We start from the raw sequence: 24,770 nt of genomic DNA, 5'->3' as shown, positions 1-24,770 counted from the left end.
GTAGAATTATAGAATTAAAAACCACTGTGGTAACAACACTTCTGAAACTTAACAAAAAAACCTTTGACACATCGTAGAATTGCAACATATGCACATTTTTTAACAGAATGTACATGATGTGTAAATTAAACAAATACCAGTAACTACATTAAGAACACTTTGATTGTTTTATTAGTTTTATTTACAGAGACTACTACATTTTACAAATTTCTTATTCTGATGCTGTTAAATAATAATAACCTTATACCATTCTCTCATTTTTAGTACCACAACAGATGAAACTTACACTTATTTTTCAACTCCTATATGTCCTAAAAACCTATGTCATGTCAACCTTTAATGTTGAAATAAGCTGTATAAGACTCATCTCTGAAGGCCAATAACGGTTCCAGAAGAAAATTCTTGTTTGCTCCTTTGGCCATAAAGCTGATAGGATCATATTTGCTCATTCCTCTTTTGGCAATAAAACTTGCAGATTGTTTAAATGCAGCATCAGAAGAAGAATTGCAACTGAGTTTCACTCCTCTACCAGAATGCAAGCCACTATGCACAAAGCAACCATTATGGCTTTTGGATTCCAAAGATATGGTTTCCTTTCGTCCATCCAATCCTGGAACCACAACAAAAACACAAGAGGAGCCACCAGAGGAAGAGTCTGCTACTGTAAGAGGATGCTCCATTCCTTGGTGAATCACTCGCATTCCCGGATGATCAAACGGTTCTAGCATTATTGTTTTGCCAATAACATCTGTCAAAGTGGTAAACTTTGTGGAAGATTTTTTTCCTTGGATAACTCTAAAAGTTGCATGAAGAGCCAAATCAGTTCCGGGCACAGGTAGTTTCCGCATTGCTATTGGATGCTTGGAGTTTGTGAAAACATAAGTTGAGTTGGCATAGGCTTGGGAAAAATAGAATAAGTGACTGTTGTAGCTGGCTGGAATTGGAGTGATCCAGTCTTCTATAGATGCATTTGGTGCAGCTTTGATGTCCCAATCACCAGTGGTGTGACCAGCAAGAAGATAAGGACCATAAAGAATTGCTTGAATAGAGGCATATTGAGACCTGTCATCTGTGTTTGATTCAAAACACTAGGTCAATAATGTGAAATATATGATTATTTTCGGAGTTAAATATGTTTTTCGTCCCTGAAATTTGAAGCAAAATTGGGATTCGTTCATGTCCAAAACTTTAATGCATTTTAGTCTCCAAATTTAAAAAATAATAGATATAGTTCTTTTAATCTAAGTATATTGAATTTTTTTGATGTGTCAGACAAGTTTCATGTTAGCATTCAAGTTGTTTATCCTGTTAAACACGTTCCTATTTCAATGTCAACTGAGAAATGCATTTAACGGAATTGAGTTTAAAAAGTTATATCCATCTATTTTTAAAGTTTTGGGACCAAAATATATCAGAGTTTCAAACATGGACGAATTTCAATTTTGCGTCAAAGTTTAGGGACTAAAAACATATATAACTCTTACGTTTTCTATCAGATATATACCAAATGCACACTTTGACAGTAGAGAATGGTAATTAACATTCAACACAAATGGAATCAATATCTACTCAAGCTACCTTTTATGGCCTCAGTTCTAAGGGTAATCGGAAATTGAAGGCTTAGCTTGTCACCAGCATTCCATTTTCGGGTGATAGACAAAAAATTTCCTACATTTCCAGAAAGTTACAAGCGTTAGTTTCTTTCTTAGTATGTATCAATGTATGTAACAACACTGAAATCTCATCTTTTGGTTCTAAATAGACATTCACACACCTGGGGTTGGCAGAGATAAAGACTCATTATTCAAAACGCCCTGTGCACCATTCTTATGCGTCCAAGTTGGTAGCCTGAAGTTAAGTGTAGACAAAGCACCATTTTTCTGCATAAGTAGATACGTTTTAGAAGACTGAGACAGGGGTTTTACACCTGGTAACTTGTTGGTTTCTTGTGAAGAAGGTTCAAACATGTGAACCTAATGCACCTAAGATGAATGTTTTGGTTACATGAGATGCAGAAAAAATGTAACAAGAACCTTAGCTGGAGAAAATGTAAATGTCACTCGTAGGAAAGGATCCCATGAAACAGCTGGAACAACTGTCTGATTAACAATAATTTGCCCAGACTTCCAATTGAAGAAGCTTGATATGTACTGGATAATGTAGAGAGTAGGATTTTTCCCTCTCTCTTCAAAATAGATAGAATCTCCAAGCTTTGAGAATGATTCAATTCCTAATAAACAGGGAAACAAACTTAAAACATAAAGTGTATGGAGAAGTACAGAAATGATATGGTGTAGTTTAGTTTAAAACTTTGGTGCAACTTGGGAAGTATATCACTATAAGTATACCAACTTGCACCAACAACCAAAGCAACAGAACTCTAGGACTCTGCTGAAGACATGTTGATGCCTTTGCTGACATAGTATCAAAAACACAACTTCTCCTGACAGATATCATTTTCAAGTATAAATCTACATCAATTTACCATCACAAGAACACAACTTGAATTAAAGATACGTTTTTCTCCCAATCTTCTGTTCCAGAATGAACTGATAATGTTCTCTTAGTCTCACTCTCTTTTTTTTTTCTCTTCTTGAATTTCTTCCTCTTGAATATTGTGCTTAATGAATCTTTTCTGCTTCTTGATTCTTCTTCATCTTGAACCTTTTTCTTCTTCATTCTCCATCCTGACTCTTCTTGAATTCTTGTTTTTTCTTGTTCTTGAATTTTCTTTTTCTTGAATTCTTCTTCTTGAATATCTTGTTGAATCTTACCTTCTTGAATCTTGTTTTCGAATTCTTTTTGTTGAATCTTTAATCATCTTCTTGAATTCTTCCTCTAAAATTGTCTTAATTCTTCTTGAACTCTTGTCCTTGACTTTATTATTGTTCTTCTTCTCGAATCTTTTTCTTTTTTAGCTTCTTGAATTCTTGTTTTTCTTCTTGAATCGTCTTGTCTTGAATTTTGTTTCTTCTTCTGCTTTTGAATCTTCTTGAATTTTACTTGTCCTTCTCGAATATTATTGTTCTTGAGTTTTCTTCTTCTTGACAATTGTCTACTTGAATCTTCTTTTTTCTTGAATGTTTTTTTGTTGGATCTTTTTCTTCCTGAATCTTTCTTTTCTGAATCATCTTCTTTTTGAATTCTTTTCCTTCTTTTCCTTGAATCTTTAATCATCTTCTTGAACTGTTCCTCCTCTTAAATTCTTTAAATTCTTCTTCTTGAATATTTCTTCTTGTTGTTGTTCTTTTTCTTGCATCTTGTCTTCTTCAATCTTCTTGTTCTTAATCTTCTTGAATCTTTTTCTCTTGAATATTTTTGTTTTTGAATTCCTTTTAATGAATCTTTTCTTCTTGAATTTCTAATCAACCCTCTTCTTAAATTCTTTCTCTTAAATTATTTTAATTCTTTTTCTTGAATCATCTCCTTCTTTAGGTTTTTTACTTGAGTTTTTTCTCTTATAATTTCTTCTCCTTCAACTCGTGTTCTTGCATTTTTTCTTTTTGGTTTTCTTGCTATTGAATCTTCTTGTTCTTGACTTTCCTTCTTCTTCTTCTTCTTCTTTAATCTTCTCTTGCTTAATCTTGTGTTCTTGGATTCTTCCTTTTCTTGAATCTTCTTGTATTACTCACCGGCTCTTAATTATTTCTTTTATACAAATAAATGGTTAAACTAACTGTTATATATATATATGTATATATATATATATATATATATATATATAATGTTCTCGAACCTAGATACATTATATTCAATTTTTTAATAAATCTTATATTAATAATTTTTTTGTAGTAACACCTTGAAAATGCCTCTCTATTTAAGAAAGAATCTTACTAAATATTTTTATAAAAAATTTATTACTGAAGAGATGTTAAAACATTTTTAAAATTTTATATTTTTATTAAATAAATATTACTAAAAGTATCTAATAACATTTTTATAAATATCATAACTATAAAAATGTCAATAAAAATTATTAATAATATAGAAAATACTTGACATCTAATATAATGTTACCAAACATTTTTTTTATAATTTAGTAACATTTTTGTATTCTGCCAAATCATCATATATGTAAGATGATGAACACAGACTCACCTGTTCCATAACAGCACCAGAAACTATCAAACTTGGTTCCCCAACCAAGGCCAGTTTTCGCTTTGGAAACCCCGCGACCTTGAGGAAGCATGTATATCATCACTCCAGCTTCTGTTCCTCTTTGAATGCTTAATACACCATTTGTTAAGGCACGCTCATAATAATCTGCATATGATACCTTTTTGGTCCATCTAAACAGGTGCCGTGAAACCTGAAAAATTGTTTCTTTTCCTTGTACTTAAAGGAGGACAATATAAAAACTGCATAGGAAATTGTTTATTTACACTCATATAAGCACATAAATCCACAAACACAAACTAATGTAACACATCATGTGATAATAAATCTACAATTTTTTATATTCATTTTCAGCTTCCCAGGTATTCCATGATGATTGATGAAGATTGGCTGTACCTTCAACATATTGTAAGTGGTGCATGATTCCTCATTGTCGGTTGATTCTAGGGTGTCTCCAATTCTCTTTGGATCACTCCTGAGGAAAAATCGAAGCAAAGCAATTTTATTTTAGAAATAGTAGTAACAAGAAAACCTGTGAATACATATTAGCAAGAAGAACCAGAATTCTTGATTTTATAGATACAGTTGTTTAATAGATAATTGAACTGCATATGAAAAACAACAGAAACTAAAACATCTTGATACCAAAATTCATCGACTGATGTCCCTCCAGTTGCATAAGTATGAGAAGAGTTAACAATATCCATAAAGAATGTTCCTATTTCCTAACACCAAAAACCAAGAACATGAATTGGGTTTCAAATTAGTAATAACAAATTTCAGTACCAGTAACCTACATCACACATGGAAATTCACCTTATAGAGTGGATCACCAGTGACTTCATACCGCATTTGAGATCCAACAACCACTGGGATATGTGTGTTAGCATGAAAATTAGCTATATCATTAGCCTGCATCATAGAATTTCAGAATTCAAATGCCTTGAAAAAGATTGAATACAATATCTAAACTAGAATAAAAGCCCTGAGTTCATCATAACGAAAATTTTGACAGTATGAACTTGGTGGTAATTCTATCATAATGAAAAAAAATAAAAATATTATCACTACCTTCACTGCAAGCAAACCTAAAAAGCATGGCTTGTCAAAAAGATGAGCTAACAGTAGATGCCTCTGATCTCCCTGCATTAACAAGGCATCTAAGTTTACAGCATAACAAGGTAGCATGAACAAGAAACTAACACTTTGTCAAATAAACTGAAACAAAGAACTGAAACTAGAGTCATACTATGCCTAGGAGTCAACAAAAGTAATGTTAAAGAAACGAAATGGACCAAATTAACGTACCGTTATGCTGTATAGCTTGTAAAGGACATCATTCATGCCTCCAGTTTCCTCATTCAGTGATTGATAGTGTCTGTTTATACTAAATTTTGTTATAACATTCTGCACTCTGTTGTAAAAGTAATCTACCATCCATTTCACCATATTTAGAGCTTGAGGATTTTTAGCTATAGAATGTTGATCCAGAAGACCAGCCAGTATCTGCCAAAATACATTTTTGAGAAAAAAAAAAGAAAAAACTGAATTAAAATTTTCCAAATATTAAAATTAGTTTTTGGATATGTTAAACGAAAGAATACCTTTTGAGTGTACCTTGTGAATGGTGTAATAGGGAGCCCAAACATGCTCAGTAGCTTCAAATCGGTCAAAAAATTCAGATGGAAATGCAGAGAGATATCCTGTACCAATTTTCTCTTGACAGATTGCGAGATTGGCAACAAGGGCTGTCATTTTCTTCTTCAAGATATCATTATGTGTGCTGGCCCACATTAAAGCTGATGCACTCAAGTAGTGCCCTTGAAAATGTCACAACAAAGGAATTGTAGTTAACCATGAATAAATGAGTTGCAAAGAGGTCCTGACCAATTTCCACTTGATGCATACTTGAATTTTTCATTGACGACTAACAATCAATCAAACTTAACCATATATTATGCAGATACTGATGGAGAGTATGATTATCTCAGACTACATAATAATTTCACTAGATGTGAAAAAGTGTAATTATGATGATGAAAAAACCAGATGATGAATGAAATTAAACTAACCAACAAAATGACCTCGAAGCTCTATTTTTGGATCTTCCCACCCTCCATATGGTGTTCCAGGAGTTGGAAGACCAGATGTTTTCCTAAAGCTCCAGAGTAACCTGTCCACATCCAACATCAACAGATATTCTAAGTTTGTCTGTTGTGCCCGACCATGGACTGAACCCTCATGTAATCTCACATCATGCAGAGACACTTCTTTCAGAAAATCTTGGTGGGGTGGCTTCAAGACACTCACTTTCTCAGTTTTTCTCAACATCACATCCCAATCATGTTGGTGTTCCTCTTTCAACAACTTCCTTGGTAGCAAATCAGACAAAACGTGGTTATGTTCATCCTTTGGAGCCAATTTATAATGCGAGATTATGTTCCAAGTTTCATTCGTTGATGTTAATAACTGGTAACGGTAAGTATGTGATTGAGCAATATTGTTTGTGCACTCTTTACCCTCAGCGCAACCCCACAGCACAATTGCAACAAAAGCAAATACAAAAGCCATCCACCTCCTGAGAAATTCAAATCAACATGACCCTTAAACTCTCGGCAAAAATATGGGAACAAATTAAAAAAACATGAAGCATGGCAGAGTTAGCATTACCCAACAGACAACATCAGTTCTGGTGGAACACGTGAATTAAGAACTTCAATGAGCAGAGTAACGGAGTGTCAAACATCAACCACTTAAAACAGCACAGAGACATATCAGTGGGTCTATATATATAAAAGCAAGCTAAGTATTCTTCATGAACTGTGTTTAAGAAACTGATTTTTCAGATAAAATTCAAGCACTTCTATGGATAATCAAGAAATGTTACCAAATTGAATTTACATTTTAAGGTTAAAGTTATAATATCGCAAACAAAATATCAAACACGGCCGAAGTAATCCCATTTCATGTAAAATCATGCATGAAAAGTGAGGTTAATATATGGAATCGTAGAGAGCAATGTCGAATTGTAAATAATAGTAATAGTATCGCTAGAAATCACCATCTGGTAAATAAGAGCACAAAGGGCATTGATAATTTCTGGTGAAATTTTAAAATTTCTTTCTTTTTTGGTTTTGTCCGTATATTTTTCGTAAGAGCAATCTTAATTGAAGCGTTAAGCATGGCCATCGGTGTCAAAGTGGATTCATTCGAAAACTTGTAAGTTAAAGCAAAAGGTTGCAGAATTTTTATCAAAACTGGTAATTATTTTAAATCTTTGTGGATCATATCATCCTTTGACGTGAAGTGATGAAGTGACGTTACCTTTAGCTTGCAAGTTTCAGAGTTGGAAGATAACACTAGTGATCACTGAAAAGTATGTGTTGCGGTGTTTGTGCCCTCTTTATCCGCACAAAACCGCACTGCAAGGTGGTAACAAAAGCCAACTGAAGCCGTTCTATCCCTCTGAGAAAAGTTAATAATAATATCTAAAAGAATATATATATTTCTTAAAGGAAAAATTAATTAATTTTAAATAGAAGGGTAATGGATTTCGATTGAAAAGTCAGCCCCCATTCAGGCTAGGTTAAAAAATATATACTTTTCTTTAATGTGAGTAAAGTTAATTTAATTCTTTTAAGACTTAAGTTAATTTAATTCTTTTAAGACTTACCACTTTCTAATGTTTAATGTGAGTAACTTCTTAATAACGATTCATTTTTATTATTTTTTTATATAATTATTTACTAAGTAGGTTTATAAATTGATATTTCGAAAGATTAAAGTATTTAACAATTAAAATATGTAATTTATTTTGTTATCGTGTATATTCTACAATTTTCATTTCATATTATTATAATAACATTTTATTGATGAAATAGTAGATTTTGTTTTACTACATTATGATAAATATATAAAATAAATTATATTATGATAATACATACTTAAATATACGTGACTAAAGTTATAGTTATAAAAGTTTTAACTCATAAAAATAAATGAATAAATAAAATTGTGAGTTGATATAACTTACTTTATCATCTTAAATTAAAAATACTAAAATTTAAGAAAAAATAACGAGTTACATATAGGATTATAGTCCATTTATAAATAAACAAATTGTTCTTGTCGACGTCCGTCTTATTTCAAATCAATTAGGTGTCTAGCAAGAGTAATATTTTATGTATTGTTCCGGTAAAAAGTTTAATAATTTTACGAAGATAGAAGTTATAAGAATCTTCATGACTTAACATACAATAAAGAGCATACTGAAGCCAAAAAATTGTCCCCCCTGACCCTAAGGGTTAATCTCTTATTTATAGGCAAAACAGTTACAAATATCATAACCAACTGACCCAAAATATCTCATATAAAAAATATCTAAGTAAAATATCAATTAGGCCCAAATTCCTAGACTCATAGACTTTCGTGAATCGGGTCGGGCCTTGGACGACCAGGACGGTACACAGCTCCCTAGCCTTGAGCATCAGTATCTGAGGCGTAAAGGCTGAGAAAAGAAGTCATGGTCTTGCGGGGGGTCATTAATGCCTCTTCACCGTCTCCAAGCCAAGTTTGGGTCGTCATTTTAAACGGCTTTTCACCGTCTCCAAGTCGTGCTTGGGTCGTTGCTTTAGGCGGCTCTTCACCGCCCCCAAGTCGTGCTTGGGTCGTCGCTTTAGGCGGCTCTTCACCGCTCCCAAGCCGTGCTTGGGTCGTCGCTTTAGACGGCTCTTCACCGCCCCAAGCCGTGCTTGGGTCGTCGCTTTAGACGGCTCTTCACCGCCCCAAGCCGTGCTTGGGTCGTCGCTTTAGACGGCTCTTCACCGCCTCCAAGCCGTGCTTGGGTCGTCGCTTTAGACGGCTCTTCACCGCCCCCAAGCCGTGCTTGGGTCGTCGCTTTAGACGGCTCTTCACCGCCCCCAAGCCGTGCTTGGGTCGTCGCTTTAGACGGCTCTTCACCGCCCCCAAGCCGTGCTTGGGTCGTCGCTTTAGACGGCTCTTCACCGCCCCCAAGCCGTGCTTGGGTCGTCGCTTTAGACGGCTCTTCACCGCCCCCAAGCCGTGCTTGGATCGTCGCTTTAGACGGCTCTTCACCGCCCCCAAACCGTGCTTGGGTCGTCGCTTTAGACGGCTCTTCACCGCCCCCAAACCGTGCTTGAGTTTTGTCGAATTGATATCATGAATGAATTTTGAACGTAACTATCAAATCAAGGTTAGTCATTCATATAATACAACTCAAATTATATATATCAATGATAATATTTATTGAAATAAATTTATAAATTAAGATAAATAATTGTTATGCATAAAAAAAAAGTTTTATAAATGATTTTTTTATGTAATTTTTTTTTTAAATACTGTTTTTTGTATTGTTTTGTGAAATCAATTTTTCTAAAATGCCATATAAAAAGTTCCCTCCGAATTGTATGACATTTTGAAATAAATCATTCTTACATATAAGAAGTTTAATAAGTATTTTTTTAAAATGACATATTTTTATGTATCATTTAATAAAATTAATTTTTCCAAATATTATTTTACTTAAAAGTAACTTACTTTTATCAATCAAGCCAAGATACAGTGGAATCTGTGTACCGTTTTTTATACAAAAGTTTAGTTTCAAATTTAGTTATAGCTACGAAAAACAACAGTGTTTATATTTTAATATTAAAGCATAAGAAAATGAACCTTCCTTAATGCGCGGTACTGTTCAGATCGTGGTCGCAGTTTCCAGAATTTTCGGTTTCTCACTCCACACGTCTAATGACACTTTCGACTCCACTAACACCTCTATCAGAAACCTCTAGTCTCATTGTGCGAAATACGCGATACGCCGAAAGTGCTGTTTGAAGGTCCTCGCTGTTCCGAAGGAGGGTGATCTCAAAATCGATGAAGATTATTTTGTTGTAGTCGCTGAGCTGCCACAGACGGAGATTTTTGTGGTTGTATTCATTGTAGCTTCCCCTAATTTCCGCGGACACGAACCCTACAATGTTTTAGGGATTTGGTGGATTGCACGAATTCCTGATTCAGCTTTTCATCCATCCGAACACAATCTGTTGGTTCGTGTTGACGGTGATAGGTCTCAAAAGCAGTTGAATAAGGATGGCCAGCACAGATTGGATGGTGTTGGGGAAAGTTTATGGTCTGCATGCTTGTGATCGGTTTGCGTTTTGGAGTCGCGATTTCGGGTTCACTGGCGCGTTCTGTGGTGGACAAAACACTATCAGCGGTAGCGGCCGTTGAACGGCAGTGTGGGGAGGTGATGCAAATCCGCCTTCATTATCGACGGCGTTGCAGCATTTCCTGGTGATGGGTTCGGGTGAAACGTCCTCTCGAACGTGATTTCCCGCCTCGGAGGGTTTCTCATCATCGTGTGGTCATTTTCTCTTTTGATAGGGCCCGGGAATCTGTTTTAACGAGGCCTCACGGTGGGCGCCAAATGTTCTTGTCGACGTCCGTCTTATTTCAAATCAATTAGGTGTTTAGCAAGAGTAATATTTTATGTATTGTTCCGGTAAAAATTTAATAATTTTACTGAAGATAGAAGTTATAAGAATCTTCATGACTTAACATACAGTAAAGAGCATACTGAAGCCAGTAAAAAGCATACCGACTGACCCAAAATATCTCATATAAAAAATATCTTAGTAAAATATCAATTAGGCCCAAATTCCTACCGACTGACCCAAAATATCTCATATAAAAAATATCTTAGTAAAATATCAATTAGGCCCAAATTCCTAGACTCATAGACTTTCGTGAATTGAGTCGGGCCTTGGACGAACAGGACGGTACACAAACCATTCATGATTTTTTACTCTTCCTCTTAAAAAAAATCAAGAAGGATTCTAACTTCAGGTGCTCTACAATTAGTTGAGAGATTATAAAGTTTCGATTTATGTTATTTTCCATATCAAATTCAGGTATTCTTCTAAATACTGTTCATTCTGCTTTATAGGGTTTGTTGGGTTTACTCAATCAACCTCATTTGTTATTTAACTTTATTAGGTGCTTTGTGCTTCCAATGATCATATATTCTAATCTGATTTTCCCTCAAATTTTATAAGAATCCTAAATGCGAGATTTAGGGTTTTTCTTTCAATTTTATTTTCAAAAAATTTCAAATTTCGAACTGTTTGACCTGCTTTCGAATCCCCAATTCGCTCTCTCCTTTCTCGAATTCGCACCCATGGCGCAACCATCTTTCTCGCGGTGGAGGAGCAGCTGCTCGCAAGCGGCAGTGGAGAGTCGCGACTTCTTCTTCTTCCTGGCGAGGTGCGCAGGGCGGCGGATCTGGGAGACACGCCGGGAGTCGCGATGGTCACCATCTCCGTCGCGGTGGCCTGCGTTTTCGTGCAGCAGAGCGCGGTGGCGTTGGAGTCATAGGCTACCACCTGTTTTCATTCGCGAGCCCCACCGTGTTCTGCATTTGTGAGCCTCGGGGTGCGCCATTTCCGATGAGACTCCGACGAGCCTTGGATGCACACGCTGTTCTCGTTTAAAGTACGCATAAGGAAACAGCAGTTCCCCTAAATGCATGTGTGAGCCTTTTTGGACATTGCGCATCTATTTCTTATTACTTTTTTTGAACAACATGTTAACAGAAATATACTTTTTTTTATAGTCAAATATTAATAATCAGTAAGTTAATTTTTGTTAGGGAAAATTTTGAATCCAATAATTAATTTTCTTTTTATTACATTTTCAATACAAAAGTTACTTGATTAATAAAAACTTTTATCACTCTATTTCAGAAGTAATTAATTTATCTATCATCGACCATATAAAAGTTCAGAGGGTTATATACATATCCTACGAAGTTATATTTATTGTTGTTGTGAGTGTTTGTGATTGTGAATGAATCGTATAACATGACTAAACCCCTTTTATATGGGTTGAGCTATTATTCTTAGACAGCTTCTTAACAAATAAGAAAATGGTGTGTTGGTAGGGAGAAGAGAATGGTTGACGGAGAAGGAAAGTTTATTTAAAAAATAGTGAAAAAAAAAAACAGTGAGTAGAGTGCAAGAAAAACATAAACCAAATCTACCATAAAAAAAATAAAGAAAAACATAAACCAAATCTACCATAAAAAAAAAAAATACTTGCATGAGTGAGACGTCAACTTCTAATGATGATACGATCGACAATGTTAAGCATTTTCATTTTTATTTATTATTATTATTATTATTATTAACTTAATTTAAGATAGTATTTTTAAATCACCATTTGAAATATTATTTTTTTTATATTTTTTACTTGATTTAATATTAAAAATAATTTCATGCTGTTAAAGAAGATTCATAATTACTACTCATGAACATAAAAAGTTTTGAAATGTTACTGGTGTAACGTAACAAGTCCTCTTAATAAGAATTAAGTAATACAAGCAACATGCAATCTAAATCTAATATTTAAATCTCAAATAGGGTCCAATAATATAGTTTGTTTCCTGATTTTATTCACAGATATATTATATATTTGATTTTTTTATGTTATTATCAAATATTCATCAAATATCAATTTGTGCATATTTTTTCTTTTTCATGATTCATACATATCTAACATACTTAATTAGGATATTATTATTATTATTATTATTATTATTATTATTATATTACTTAGTTAAGCAAGTGAAATACACCGAGAATGGTTAGAATTAACATTTAAAATGTTATATTAGTGTTCATTTTCACTATCCAGAAGCACAAGCATCTCTGAAGCCCAAATTCATTGACCCACAAGAAGGCCTTTTAGAACCACTTAATTCTGAAAGCATAATTCGGTCTGATGATGTGTAGGAAGAAATTTCATGGGCTGCACCAAAAAACACCTCTTGATGTTAAGTCATAATAATAAATTTGGACTCAAAAGAGAACATCCCGACAAGTAGAGGAAAATTTTGATTATATCATCTTCTAAAAAAATTATTAAATAACAATTAAAAGATTATTAGTTATTATATTAATTCATTTAAACATATTTTAAACTAAAAATTATTAATATTTAACATAGTTTATCTTATTAATAAAAATTTATAATTTGTCTACATTAAAGTTTTAACTATCTACTATGAATTCAAAATTAATAATATCAAATACTAAGAGTAACAACGCGGTGGGACGAGGATAAATTTCAATATTTCATCCTCATCTTCTCTTCTCATCATCATTCATCCCCATAATTAACTGATATAAAAGGTTACAAATATAATCCATTTTCTTTCTATTTTTATATCAATTAATTAAATTTTATATAAAATTAAAAATATTAAGAAATGAAACACAATATTACAAATATTTAAAAATAAATTATAAATTTTTTATTTCACCTGTTAAAACGAGTTAGATAAATGCTTACTTATTCTCATACGGAAGAGGATTTCCAATCAGAAAAAATTTAAACAACTGGAACGAATTTATATTTTTGTTTTGACTACAAAAGCAAATTGTGAAAACCACATGTTAATATATTACTTAAAAGTTAAAGGTAATCTTTCCCTCAGAAAGGCTTGGACCAAATTCTGCCTAGTTATAATTATACAAAGAGCTTTCGGCAACTAATCTCTTCAATTATGTAATATTATATATATATTATGGTACAAAAGAAGACATAATAAAGAATCATGTCAATTAAGGACAATACAATATAAGAGAGAAGATTTCAAAGTTGTGAGATGCAAACCATAATTCATCACTCACCATTTGTTACCAAAGACACACCCAATGGTGATGAAATTAGTGTCAGGTCTATAGAGAAAATTTCACTGGGAGATACAATATCAATGAGATCTTCAACTACATTGGTACACTTCCTTCCTCCTTATCCTTTTCTGTATCCAGTCGGTTTTTTAAACTATGGGTTCTGATATCACTTGTCAAGTTTATAGAAGAGGAGGTTTTACCGAGTAGAACAAATACCAATGAGATCTAAGTCAATCACATAAGATATTGACACCACTCTCTACCCAAAACTTTAAGACGATAGATTTATGAATCTTTATTATTATATAATGCTCTACTTTTTCATTTTTAACCAATATAAAACTTAGATTCACACTTGAATTTCTAATAATTAATGCAAACTACCTTAAATTTCAGTGAGACAGGATAGCAAACAAATAGGTACATAGGTTAAAGAAGCAAGAAAATGTTATCTTTTCTAATTCTAACCAACTTTATACCTTACATGAAGCCAAAATTGGCCGACACAACAACTCTACTTCGTGTTAGTGCTGTTCTACTAGGGAACCTATTCCTAATCTTAGTATATATCTTTTCAACACACACCACTACATTCTCTACTTCACTTCACTGAACTAACATTACCATTTTTCTCTCTAATCCACCAATTACTCATCATTCAATTTTTCTTTTGGTGTTAGAGAGAATCTCGCAAAAATCTCAATTTTTAAACCATGTTTCCACAGATTTTTTATTTTTCAAAATATATCACTGTTGATGAATTTCTTTGTTTACCTCCTCCGATCTTAACCTCACAAGATAATTTATAAGGTGAAAATTTGCACATTGTCAAGTGTGTGCAAATTTGTCATCTCATGAGTTATTCTCGTTCTTTTTGTTTAATATTTTTCTTAGCTTTCTGTTCCATATACATGCTTCTATTGACTTTCTGCATTAATTAAAACTGCCAAGAAATACTTTAAAGATATGAAAAAGGTTCTTTTTTTTAGGGGCAAGGGAAAATTATGGTGACCATACATTTATAAATTATATATAATATGAAAATACCAGCTTGCGCATCTATTTGTGCATAGTTTTTAGACAGAAAAGCGTAAAATAAGAGAGTTGCAGGATGAGAAGAGAACAAGGTGAAGAATTATAAGTAGAGAAGTTGATTACGTGTAAAGACTTGAGTTGATAAGAAATGACGAGTCTTCACGAGATAAACAGTGTTATTAATTATCCTCATAATCTGTCTTTGAATAAGATGGTTTTTGGCACTTAGAATCACAGTAGCAATTGGTCCTACAACACCTTTTTCTTCTCAAAAGAGAGATGCCTTTAGTACTTTTCCTACTCTAACAATGTTTATATATCAATAAGTCATAATGTCACAATGTACCTTAAAGATTCTACTCAATACAATTATAATTCTATCTTTTGTCGAGATTTATTGAATTTACACGTAAGTGTTTAAAATCTTATATATTCAATCATTAATTATACTTTAATTATAAATGGAAAATAAATTAAAAAATAATTATATTTTTTTATCAAATTTATAGTTTTAAAGTTTTCAATTAATCATTTTATAATTTAAATGACGTAATAATCAAAATGATTAATTTATAAACCAAAATGTAAATATAAATTTTTTAATACGTGTGTATATAAGTATCAAACCTAATACATATGAATTTGAGGCGAGTAATTATATATTCATTTTCATTTGTGTTTGGTTAAAAAAAATAATAATAGCTGCATCTAGTGAAAACAAATATATCAATATCTGCAAATCAGAAACTATAGTTGCCATCTTAATCACATGTGAATATCAATAACACAAACTATTGTTATATCGAATATTTGAGGGGGCAAAAATATTAAACTACTGTTTATAAAGCATAATTCTTGGGAGAATTTTTCTTTACAAAAGAAAGAGGAATATGATGCCTGTACTTTTCAAATAATATGGACCATGTTATATTTACATTCACCCTTTTTCGTTTCTATTTCACAATTCTAAAAACTATTATTTTATTTTAAGCACTATTTTTTTTAAAGCATAATAATAATAATAATAATAATAATAATAATAGTGTTAATTAAATATTAAAAAATAGTAATCATGAATATTTGTTTATGTAGTTAACGGAATAATATATGTTTGAATCATTTGTAATGGTGAATATGAAGATTCTTGAAAATTAGATGTATATCAAAATTTAGTAGTGTGCTAGAAAATAGTTAGGAGGAGTTAGTATCTTATGGAGTTTGAATATTTTGTTATTAAAATATAAATTTTATACATAAAAATCAATTATTCAATTTTTATTTAATCACTATCTTTTTAAAATTATTCTTTTTATTTATTTATTTATTTCTCTTTAAGATTATAATATTTTTGTTTATTTTTTGAAGATCAAAATTTGTTATAAAAATCTTAAAGTTGAGTAGAGTAATCCTTCCGGATCCAAAATTTCATTAGTAAATTTATCTTTAACATGTGACTTGGTTCAAGACAAATATGTATTTGTTTATGATTGTTAAGATATGATTAGACAGTTGAATTGTGTACAGTTATTGTATCTAAGTTCTTAAAGCTCTTTTAAAGTCAAAGAATTAGTGCAACTAAGGAAAACTAAGTTATTTATGATAAATATTATAAGTTAAATGATTTTATCGTATGAATGATGTGGTTCCCACACTTGATTTAAGCTTTTGAAGTTTTGATGTTTGTTCACTGTATTATATATTATATTGAACATGAGATGCTCAAATTAAATATTGTTGTGTTTTGGAATTAGTGAGTATTAGAACTAAATGTGTCAAATCTGATACGAGAAAAATATAAAAATGTATAGTTGAAGTCTTTTCTATAAACAAATATATATGTTAAGTTTTCTAAATTATATAGTCTCCTTAGACGAACTTTCCTCTCGCTGAACAAAAGTAATATCATATCATTCGATTAACTATTTTGATAAGAAGAATATATAAATAAAAAATAGAGAAAAATATACACCAGGAAATAGATTAATTATTCACTGATGTTAGTAAACATGGCTTCACATAATAAATTTGTCAACTTTTATAACCATTACTACAAGAACAATATAATTGATAATATTTGTAAATTGAAACATAAAAAAGAAAAAAACAAGAACACACTCACAGTATAGAACCTATCTTATACAATTATTTAATAAAAAAATACTTGAAGAAAAAACACAAAATCATCACTTAACATAAATTTAATTAATTATATAACTTTTTTATAAATAATAATTTTTAATTGATTATGAAATATGTTATCGTTGTAATTATGAGTAATAAAATAATTATATTAAATATGTTATCGTTGTAATAACGAGTAATATATTAGAAATATAATAAAAGATAAATAGATTTTATGATATATTTCACTACTAAAAATTTTCATATTACATGGGAATTTTCTTGCAAATTTGTTAAAAAATTTTGCAAGAAAAGACTTTTTCTTGCTATTTTTTCTAAGAATGTTAATTGGCGGGTAATTCCTTCGTGGGTAATTATTTCTTACAAAATTATAAAATTTGCAAGTATTTCCTACAAAATTTGTTGAGAAAAGTGTTTGGTACAAAATATTTTGCAAAAACATTGGCAGCAATTTCCTTCAAATTTTTTTTTCATAACAAAATTTATAAGTATTTCCTACTAAAAAAAATTCAAAACAAAATTGGCAGGAAATATGAGTTTTTTTAGTAGTGTTTTAATTATATTGGATAGAAGAATATTTACAATCTTACTCTTATACTCTTAAAAGAATAACATTGTAGATGGGAGGGAGCGATGTTCATGCATCTGAAACAAAGAAATATTTGACATATAAACAACAATATCTTACAATTGTATGTGTAGTATCTAACTATACAAAGGAAAAAGGTTGTTTGTTACCTTAACAAAAGCATATGATAGCAGTAATTTCTGAGTAACGCCGTTACTTTGCGTTCTACACCGTTATTCATTCCCCAATATAGACAGAAATTTAAAGAGTTAAAAAGAATAGCTAGCTAGGTCTACCACCTCCCACACGTGCATCAGAATTCCGGTAAAGAAACGTTCTGAAACTCACACGACGGTGACGGTAACGGCGAAGGGGGCAAAGACGGCGGAGATTTCAGGCTCTGAAAATATCCCCTTACGTCAAGTCCATCGGCGAAAGGTTTCGTAACGTCATCTCTTGAAGGAATAAACGGCGGCCGCATAACCTCCGTTAGTAGGTCCCACTTCACCCCTCTGAAGAACTCGTGCTCCTTGATCTCGCTGGCGCCGCGAACATAACCCAAACGCTTGGAGGGGTCCTTTTCGAGCAACCGAGAGATTAGGTCCGTCAACGCTGTTTTCTTCCCAACAAACTCGGGCGTCTTCAACAACACGTTGCGGAACGTTTCCTTGCGATTCCTTCCCTTGAACGGCGTCGTTCCGTACACCATCTCGTGGGCGAGGACGCCGAGGGCCCACCAGTCGACGGCGAAGCCGTGCCCCTCGCCTCGGAGGACCTCCGGCGCGATGTACTCCTCGGTGCCCACGAACGAGTTCGACCGCTCGAAGCTCGGCGCCGCGCGGCGCGCGGCGGGGGTGACTCGGGCGGACTTGGGAGCCTTGGTGAGTGGGACCCAGCGGAAGTTGCGGCGGGGCTTGCGCGGAGCGGTGTCAGGAATGTGGGAGTTGGAGGGAGAAGTATTGGTTTTGGTGGGACTGAGAGTTCGGGAGAGGTCGAAGTCGGTGAGGGTGACGTGGCCGGATTGTTGGATGAGGACGTTTTCGGGTTTGAGGTCGCGGTACACGATGTGCATGGAGTGAAGGTGGTGGAGAGCGCAGAGGATCTCGGCGAGGTAGAAGCGGACGACGGCGGGGGAGAATACGTGATCTGTTTGGCGGTAACGGAGGAGGTTGAGGTCGCCGCCGGGGCAGTAGGGGACGGCCCAGCCCATTAAGTTGTTGGACTCGAAGGAACCCAGTAGGGTGGGGAGGAAGGGGTGGGATAAGCGAGAGAGAACGCTGATTTCCCAGTGGGCGCGGCGAGCGCCGTCGTGAAGGGATGATGATTTGTCGACGACTTTGAGCGCCACATGGCCGGAGTTGTGTTGCACGAGAAACACAGTGCCCATGGCTCCTTTACCTAAAACTTTCAGAGCCTTAAGGTTGTCGAGGTCAAGTTCCTCTGCCATTTCGTTACAAGAGAGAGAGAGAAAAAAACCTGGTCTGTGTTTGTTTGATCCACCTTGCTCCTGCTATTAGCGTTTTATAATGATGTTGTTGTACTGTTGTATGCGGATTTACTTTTGTTTTTTCTGTGCACTACACTGTTACTCCCATGACAAGCTCTTTTTATCATTATTTCTTCATTGTTATGGCAAGAAGGTGATGGAGGAAAACAACATTCACAAATGTAAATGGTCTTTATGGTGTCGGAAAACTGCTTAAACCTGATTAGCGAGATTCATTAGATATTGATAATGCGCTTGATTTGCGTAGCATAAACTGATAAAGCATATGGTCACACGTGTGACGAGACATAAGCAAACAAAAGTAATTTAGGGAAAAAGACAAAATGAATTAAGCCGTACGGTAGTCACATGGGAGCTCCTATATTGTAAGGAGAACGTGAAGCTATTGCTTCATGTTGGAACCTTGTCACCTTCTCATTTACCAATCCATTTTTTCATTGAACTTCTTTCTTTAATTAATGGAGCATGACATTTCACTCACCCTTCCTCATGCTCCTCTCAATTATTAATTACCTATATCTCAATAAATCACACACTATATCTTTCAAATATACGATTTGCCCTCTGTATTGCACTTATCAAACACATTTCACTTTCCATTCATCAAATTTAGGTACATGTACGTAGTTTATTATCTTTTCTTTCAGTTAGACCCGTTGTTTTGCATTGTACTCGTAGGCTTCATTGGAATTCAATGTTCTTTGTCGTTTTGAAATCCATAGATCTTTATCAGAAAACTGTTGAAGGACTATAATATTTTAATCATCAATTCCGAATTCCGTTGTTTATGTTGGCATATGTTGAACTGCAGCCACATAAATCAGAGAGGACAAAGCAATTAATGAAGTTTCACATGTTAAATATTAGTGTTCCTTTGTTGTGTGAGATTTAATGTAGGACAAGACAGTGCACGAATCGTATATGGTCGTATACGTACCTTAAAAATTACTAAAAAATGTTGAGTAAGCTTGACCCTGTTGATGATGAATTAGGTGGATGATGCTGAATTAATTAGTGATGGCTTCATTGTCAAAAGTGTAGGCCTTGTGGCAACACAAAAGATGGCATATAAATTAGAACCAAGTCTATGGTTGAAACAGATGAAGGGTAGACAAGTGGAGGACAACATCATTATGCTTGCTTTAACATTGAATTGACACTATCCTTTTGATTATGCAAATCTTGTTGTTCAAATTGTGAACTTGAGATGAAAGATATTTATTTACCCAAAGGAAACCACACGTATGAAACAAGTAACTAAAGCATCAAAATTCCTTTTTTGTAGTTCACCGATGACGACTTACACAGCAACGTTAAATCGTGATTTGGTGATCTTCCCTTCAATCATATCCTTCATAACATCACCCACCAACTACTAAAATAATGTTTTCAAAGGAAAATAGGAATGTTTTACAACTTCTTGTACTAACTCTTGAATCTGTCTCATAAAATTCAAAGTTTATTATCTTTTCATATAATTTTCTTGAATGAGTTTAACAACTATGTTAGTGGGAAGAATGGATTCACATTTCGCTCGCATGTTGCAGACGTATATATTCTTTAGTTATTCTCTTATAAATTATAAAGATGAGATTATGATTCCAAAGCGATTTATAACCACTCCTCTTATATCATGGTAGATGCTTTCTGGAATTTTCGAACATTATTAATGTTTTGGCCTTAAAATACATTTTCTGAGATTCTCTACCTTAACTTCCTCACTTTCGATTTTGCTTAAAATCGTTTTGAAGAGACCTGACTAATAGATCATAGTATACAGGTTGTTTGTAAACCTGAAAATTTGTAATTGGATATGCCATTTTTGCGGATGAAACGTGTTTTTGTGATATATTTACAATGAGTACCAAACATGGTATAACATATGGGACAAACAGGTCTGGGCTAAATCAGTCCATTATTATACAAACCAATACTTTAAGTGATCTTAACCTATTCATTTGTGAATAAATCAAGATTTTTCTTTCTTCACTCCCACAATTTCTTGGTACCACCCCACAATTTTCAAAATGATAATTTTACCCTTCATAAATTTCTTGAACATGATTTTCAAAAGGTATGAATTGCATTATGGTAGGAGCTTTCTGTAGCATGAGTTCTGACATGCTCTTTCCAAAATGTATGAAATGCAAGTTTCCCAAAATGAACATTTTGGAACACATGAAATGTGTTATAGAAAGGACTCGTCCGGATGAGCCTTTTTTTCTTTTTTTTCACAAGTCATTCTCTTTCTTTTCTTATTCTTCTACAACCTTCTTTCTCCACAGAAAGGTAATATTAAAATTTTATTTATAGGTGTATGTAAATTTGAGGAGTCAAATAAACTATAATAAAAAAAATACTTTTATTTGTATATTAATTTATATATATATAATTGTGGGTACAAAATTCCCCATAGTGGTCATGAAACTCCACCATTGACAGCGATGATGTGATACAATACGAGGATGTTTTAGTCTTCTTATTGTTAATATGACTACAGTCAGTAATGGTGGAGATGCATAAAGAAAAAGCCCAAAATTGTTACTGTGCAAGCCCAAACCCACAATACCCTAATTAAGTTGTATTTGTAAAAGACCTGTTTAGTTATTATGCAATGTAAAGATGGCAAAAACATTACTTGGACTCAAGCCCAGCCCAATCAAAGAATCCTCTAGGTCTCGCCGAACGGTGTAATTGAACTTTGACCAAAACACGAAATGAAATCTGTGGGCGGTGATACCGATGGCCACTACAATTTCCTCAAAACCTCTCATTAGGGCAAATTCACAACCGTTTTAATCTTTCCATGGTTGCGCACTCAATTTCTGCAGCATTTCTATTTTCCTTATTTGGTAAGCTCACATCTATTATCACTTCGCCGAGTTTTTCATCTCTTTGATCGCTATAGCTATGTTTTTTCACTATCTGCATTGTTTGTAATAAGTTCGATATTCGCTATTATTCAATCACATGTTTTGATTCTTAAGCTTTTAATTTGATTTCTTTGATGCTATTCACATCTGAATTGAAAAAGTTTGGTGGATTGATTAATTGTTCATTTCCCATGCCAGATTGCACTGCTAGAGTAAAATTCCCCATAAATTCGCAGCTAAACCCTAAATCAGAATTTCAGTGTGGTGAGTGTTGACTTAATTGAGTGAAGAGATAACATAATGGTGAAAGCATACAGACAGGAACACGTCTACAAGCACCCTTGGGAACGTGTGACTAGTGCATCTTGGCGCAAGTTTGCCGATCCAGAGAACAAACGCATATTATCCCATATTCTTGATGTTGACACATTGAACCATAGTCTTGACCCTTCAACAGGGAAGCTTTGCACAACTCGTGCCATCACGATCCATTGTCCTGGACCCTGGTTTGTCCGCAGAATTGTTGGTCAGGATATTTGCCACTGTGTGGAATCCACTGTTGTGGATGCACAGTCGCGTTCCATGCAACTGACCTCTCGGAATATCAGCCTCCAGAAGTTCATAGAAGTGGAAGAGAAGATCCGGTATGATCCACACCCGGATAACCCGAATGGTTGGACGGTTTGCCAGCAGGAGACCCGAATCCGGATTAAACCATTGTCGGCCCTGGCATCCATGGCTGAAAAGGTGGAGCAGCGATGTGCTGAGAGGTTTCTTCAGAATAGTGTTAAGGGTAGAGAGGTAATGGAGAGGATCTGTAAATATCTTGAGGCAGAATCTAGCAGCCTTGCCTTGTGATTCTGTCTTCTCTTTTTAGTTTTGGGTTTCTGTAGTTTAACCATATTTGTAAAATAACAGAGGAAACATTGCAACATGAAAGGCAGGGAAGATGGTGAAGCTTGTATCTCTTCCCTGGAATTTAAGAACTAAGAAGGCTATTTATTTAGATCTTCTCCAAATTTTGATCAGTCAAATAATTTTTCAAATTGCTGTAACACAACTTAAGGATCATTTGAATATCCTTTTCTTCTGAATCTTACTCTGTTATTTGTTTGTCACCTTTCCTTATTTTCTAAGGCACTTGGTCACAAGCCTTTGTTTTGCATCTTTATCTTGAGATAGAAGTGATTATCCATACATAGATTTTCTTTTGGGCATGCCTAGGTGATGACTGTGATAATGTTTTTTTTTCTTATTCTTTTTATTACATATGGTAGTTTATTGGATGTCTGCCATTGAGGTTTGTTTTCATGTCAGCATTAGACATTGACAAATTGAAAATGAAGTTACAGGTAATTACCAAATATAATATATTGAAGGGTTCAATTTGCACGGTAGCATTTCGAATAAGTTCTAAATTTCAAGTCATTTCTAGCATCCACTTGCATTAGTGGAGAGATTTTGTTTTTTGCATTTTCTTTGTTGGTTTTGATGTGTTTTTTTGTATGGTAAGATGAACTTTTGAGTTTGGCTTGTCGTTGGGAATACTGAAATATGGTTTTAAAATTCTCTTGTCTAACTTGCTTGTGAAAGTGCAAAAACTTTTAACCAATGTAGTAAAAACAACTCTAACTACATTGAAGATAATTAATTAACAGACACTGTAATTTACGTAAAACATTCATGGTTATTAAAGAAACTAGTTAATTTGATTAATAATATTAAGTTTTTCTGAATTTTGTATATTTTTAAAATTTTATTGTAACGTTAATGAGACAGTTTTATAAGATCGTCTATGTGAGCTCTTATTTCACTTTATAAGTTTTGCTTCGATGGTAATGTTTTATAATGTCCATAAATATTTTTATTTGCATTTTATCTTTTTATAATTTAAAATATCAATTTAATGTGATTATAATGATATAAACAACAAGTGGCAATATAATTAAATAAAAACATGATATTATAATATAATCAAATTAAATGTATTATTATTACTATTACATTTTAATTTAATATTATTAAATACAATAAATAATATTTTTATATGAATGAAAATATACTTTTTGGTGATGGTTTTTGGATGTTCTTTTTATGTCACACTTGTAAGTTTAAATTTAAGACTGATTAGAATAGTTTTACGGTAGATATATTAGTGGTTGTTATTTATTTATTTTTTCATAAATTTTTTATTAACTTAATTTTTGAATCTCTTTTATTGTTAATAAAATAATTATTTTAATTTTCACTAATATCCACGTGAAGATTTCAAAATTGACTAGAGTATTTTTTTCTAAAAGAAATATAATTAATATAGTGGACAACTGAGCCAAATATCTAATTAATTTAATGAAAAGCTTTGAAAGGAATATCATATAATAAGTTTCTTCTTTTTTAAAATTATTAAATATACACATTGATAAGTATTTTTGAGTTAAAGTTTAACTTTGAAAATTTAAATATTCTTAAATAAAAAAATTATGTTTAAAAATGATTGTTTCTATCTAAATAAAAAATTTAATATAAAGAAATTTAAATTATCTTACACAAAGGAAAATGTAATTAAAGTAATCAAAGTTCATATCGTTCACAAAAACACAACCTAATATTTCTTACATCTGGTTTTCTACAGGCATTTTAACAAAACAAAATAGGTAATGACAAGTGAAGTGGGTATTAGAGTTGAACCTCATCGGCCTATTTTTTCTAGAGCTATCAAATGGACTGGAACCTGCGAGTCAATCCGGCCCACATTAGGTTCAAGCCAAGTTGGGTTGAAATTTTTTTATAAATTTCAATACGGTTGATTTTTGACTCGACTC

At 33.1% G+C, this 24,770-nt stretch overlaps 3 protein-coding genes across 6 annotated transcripts; 1 reads left to right on the top strand and 2 right to left on the bottom strand.

Annotated features, from left to right (window-relative positions):
• Positions 1-107: 107 nt before the first annotated feature.
• Positions 108-7,574, bottom strand: LOC114185929. Of its 3 annotated transcripts, none has more exons than XM_028073895.1 (14): positions 7,441-7,574; positions 6,787-6,868; positions 6,189-6,694; positions 5,734-5,936; positions 5,425-5,622; positions 5,188-5,259; positions 4,933-5,028; positions 4,762-4,841; positions 4,513-4,591; positions 4,099-4,309; positions 2,034-2,230; positions 1,775-1,880; positions 1,579-1,668; positions 108-1,069 (listed from the first exon to the last, which is right to left on the bottom strand). In XM_028073895.1, exons 2-14 carry the CDS (start codon positions 6,798-6,800, stop codon positions 330-332), a joined length of 2,592 nt encoding a protein of 863 aa, XP_027929696.1. In that variant the 5' UTR covers positions 6,801-6,868; positions 7,441-7,574; the 3' UTR covers positions 108-329. The 3 variants fall into 3 exon arrangements, with proteins under 3 accessions (XP_027929696.1, XP_027929697.1, XP_027929698.1); XM_028073896.1 differs by having other exon boundaries at positions 6,787-6,829; XM_028073897.1 differs by lacking the exons at positions 6,787-6,868; positions 7,441-7,574 and having other exon boundaries at positions 109-1,069; positions 5,721-5,936; positions 6,189-6,470.
• A 9,986-nt stretch (positions 7,575-17,560) lies between these two features.
• LOC114185391 (serine/threonine-protein kinase UCN-like) lies at positions 17,561-20,249 on the bottom strand. 2 transcript variants are annotated; one of them, XR_003604790.1, is made up of 3 exons: positions 20,013-20,249; positions 17,739-19,273; positions 17,561-17,645 (listed from the first exon to the last, which is right to left on the bottom strand). XR_003604790.1 is itself a non-coding variant. In XM_028073089.1 (2 exons), the coding sequence occupies exon 2, from the start codon at positions 19,013-19,015 to the stop codon at positions 17,882-17,884; it is 1,134 nt and encodes a 377-aa protein (XP_027928890.1). In that variant the 5' UTR covers positions 19,016-19,273; positions 20,013-20,249; the 3' UTR covers positions 17,735-17,881. The 2 variants fall into 2 exon arrangements, 1 of the variants encoding a protein (XP_027928890.1); XM_028073089.1 differs by lacking the exon at positions 17,561-17,645 and having other exon boundaries at positions 17,735-19,273.
• Positions 20,250-21,709: 1,460 nt separating this feature from the next.
• Positions 21,710-23,066, top strand: LOC114185392 (protein slowmo homolog). Its single transcript, XM_028073090.1, has 2 exons — positions 21,710-21,927; positions 22,147-23,066. Exon 2 carries the CDS (start codon positions 22,249-22,251, stop codon positions 22,804-22,806), a length of 558 nt encoding a protein of 185 aa, XP_027928891.1. The 5' UTR covers positions 21,710-21,927; positions 22,147-22,248; the 3' UTR covers positions 22,807-23,066.
• Positions 23,067-24,770: the final 1,704 nt, after the last annotated feature.

This window comes from Vigna unguiculata, chromosome 5 (genome assembly GCF_004118075.2).
Source record: "Vigna unguiculata cultivar IT97K-499-35 chromosome 5, ASM411807v1, whole genome shotgun sequence".
NCBI classification, from domain to species: Eukaryota; Viridiplantae; Streptophyta; class Magnoliopsida; order Fabales; family Fabaceae; genus Vigna; species Vigna unguiculata.
This window is presented reverse-complemented; position numbering and strand designations above follow the sequence as displayed.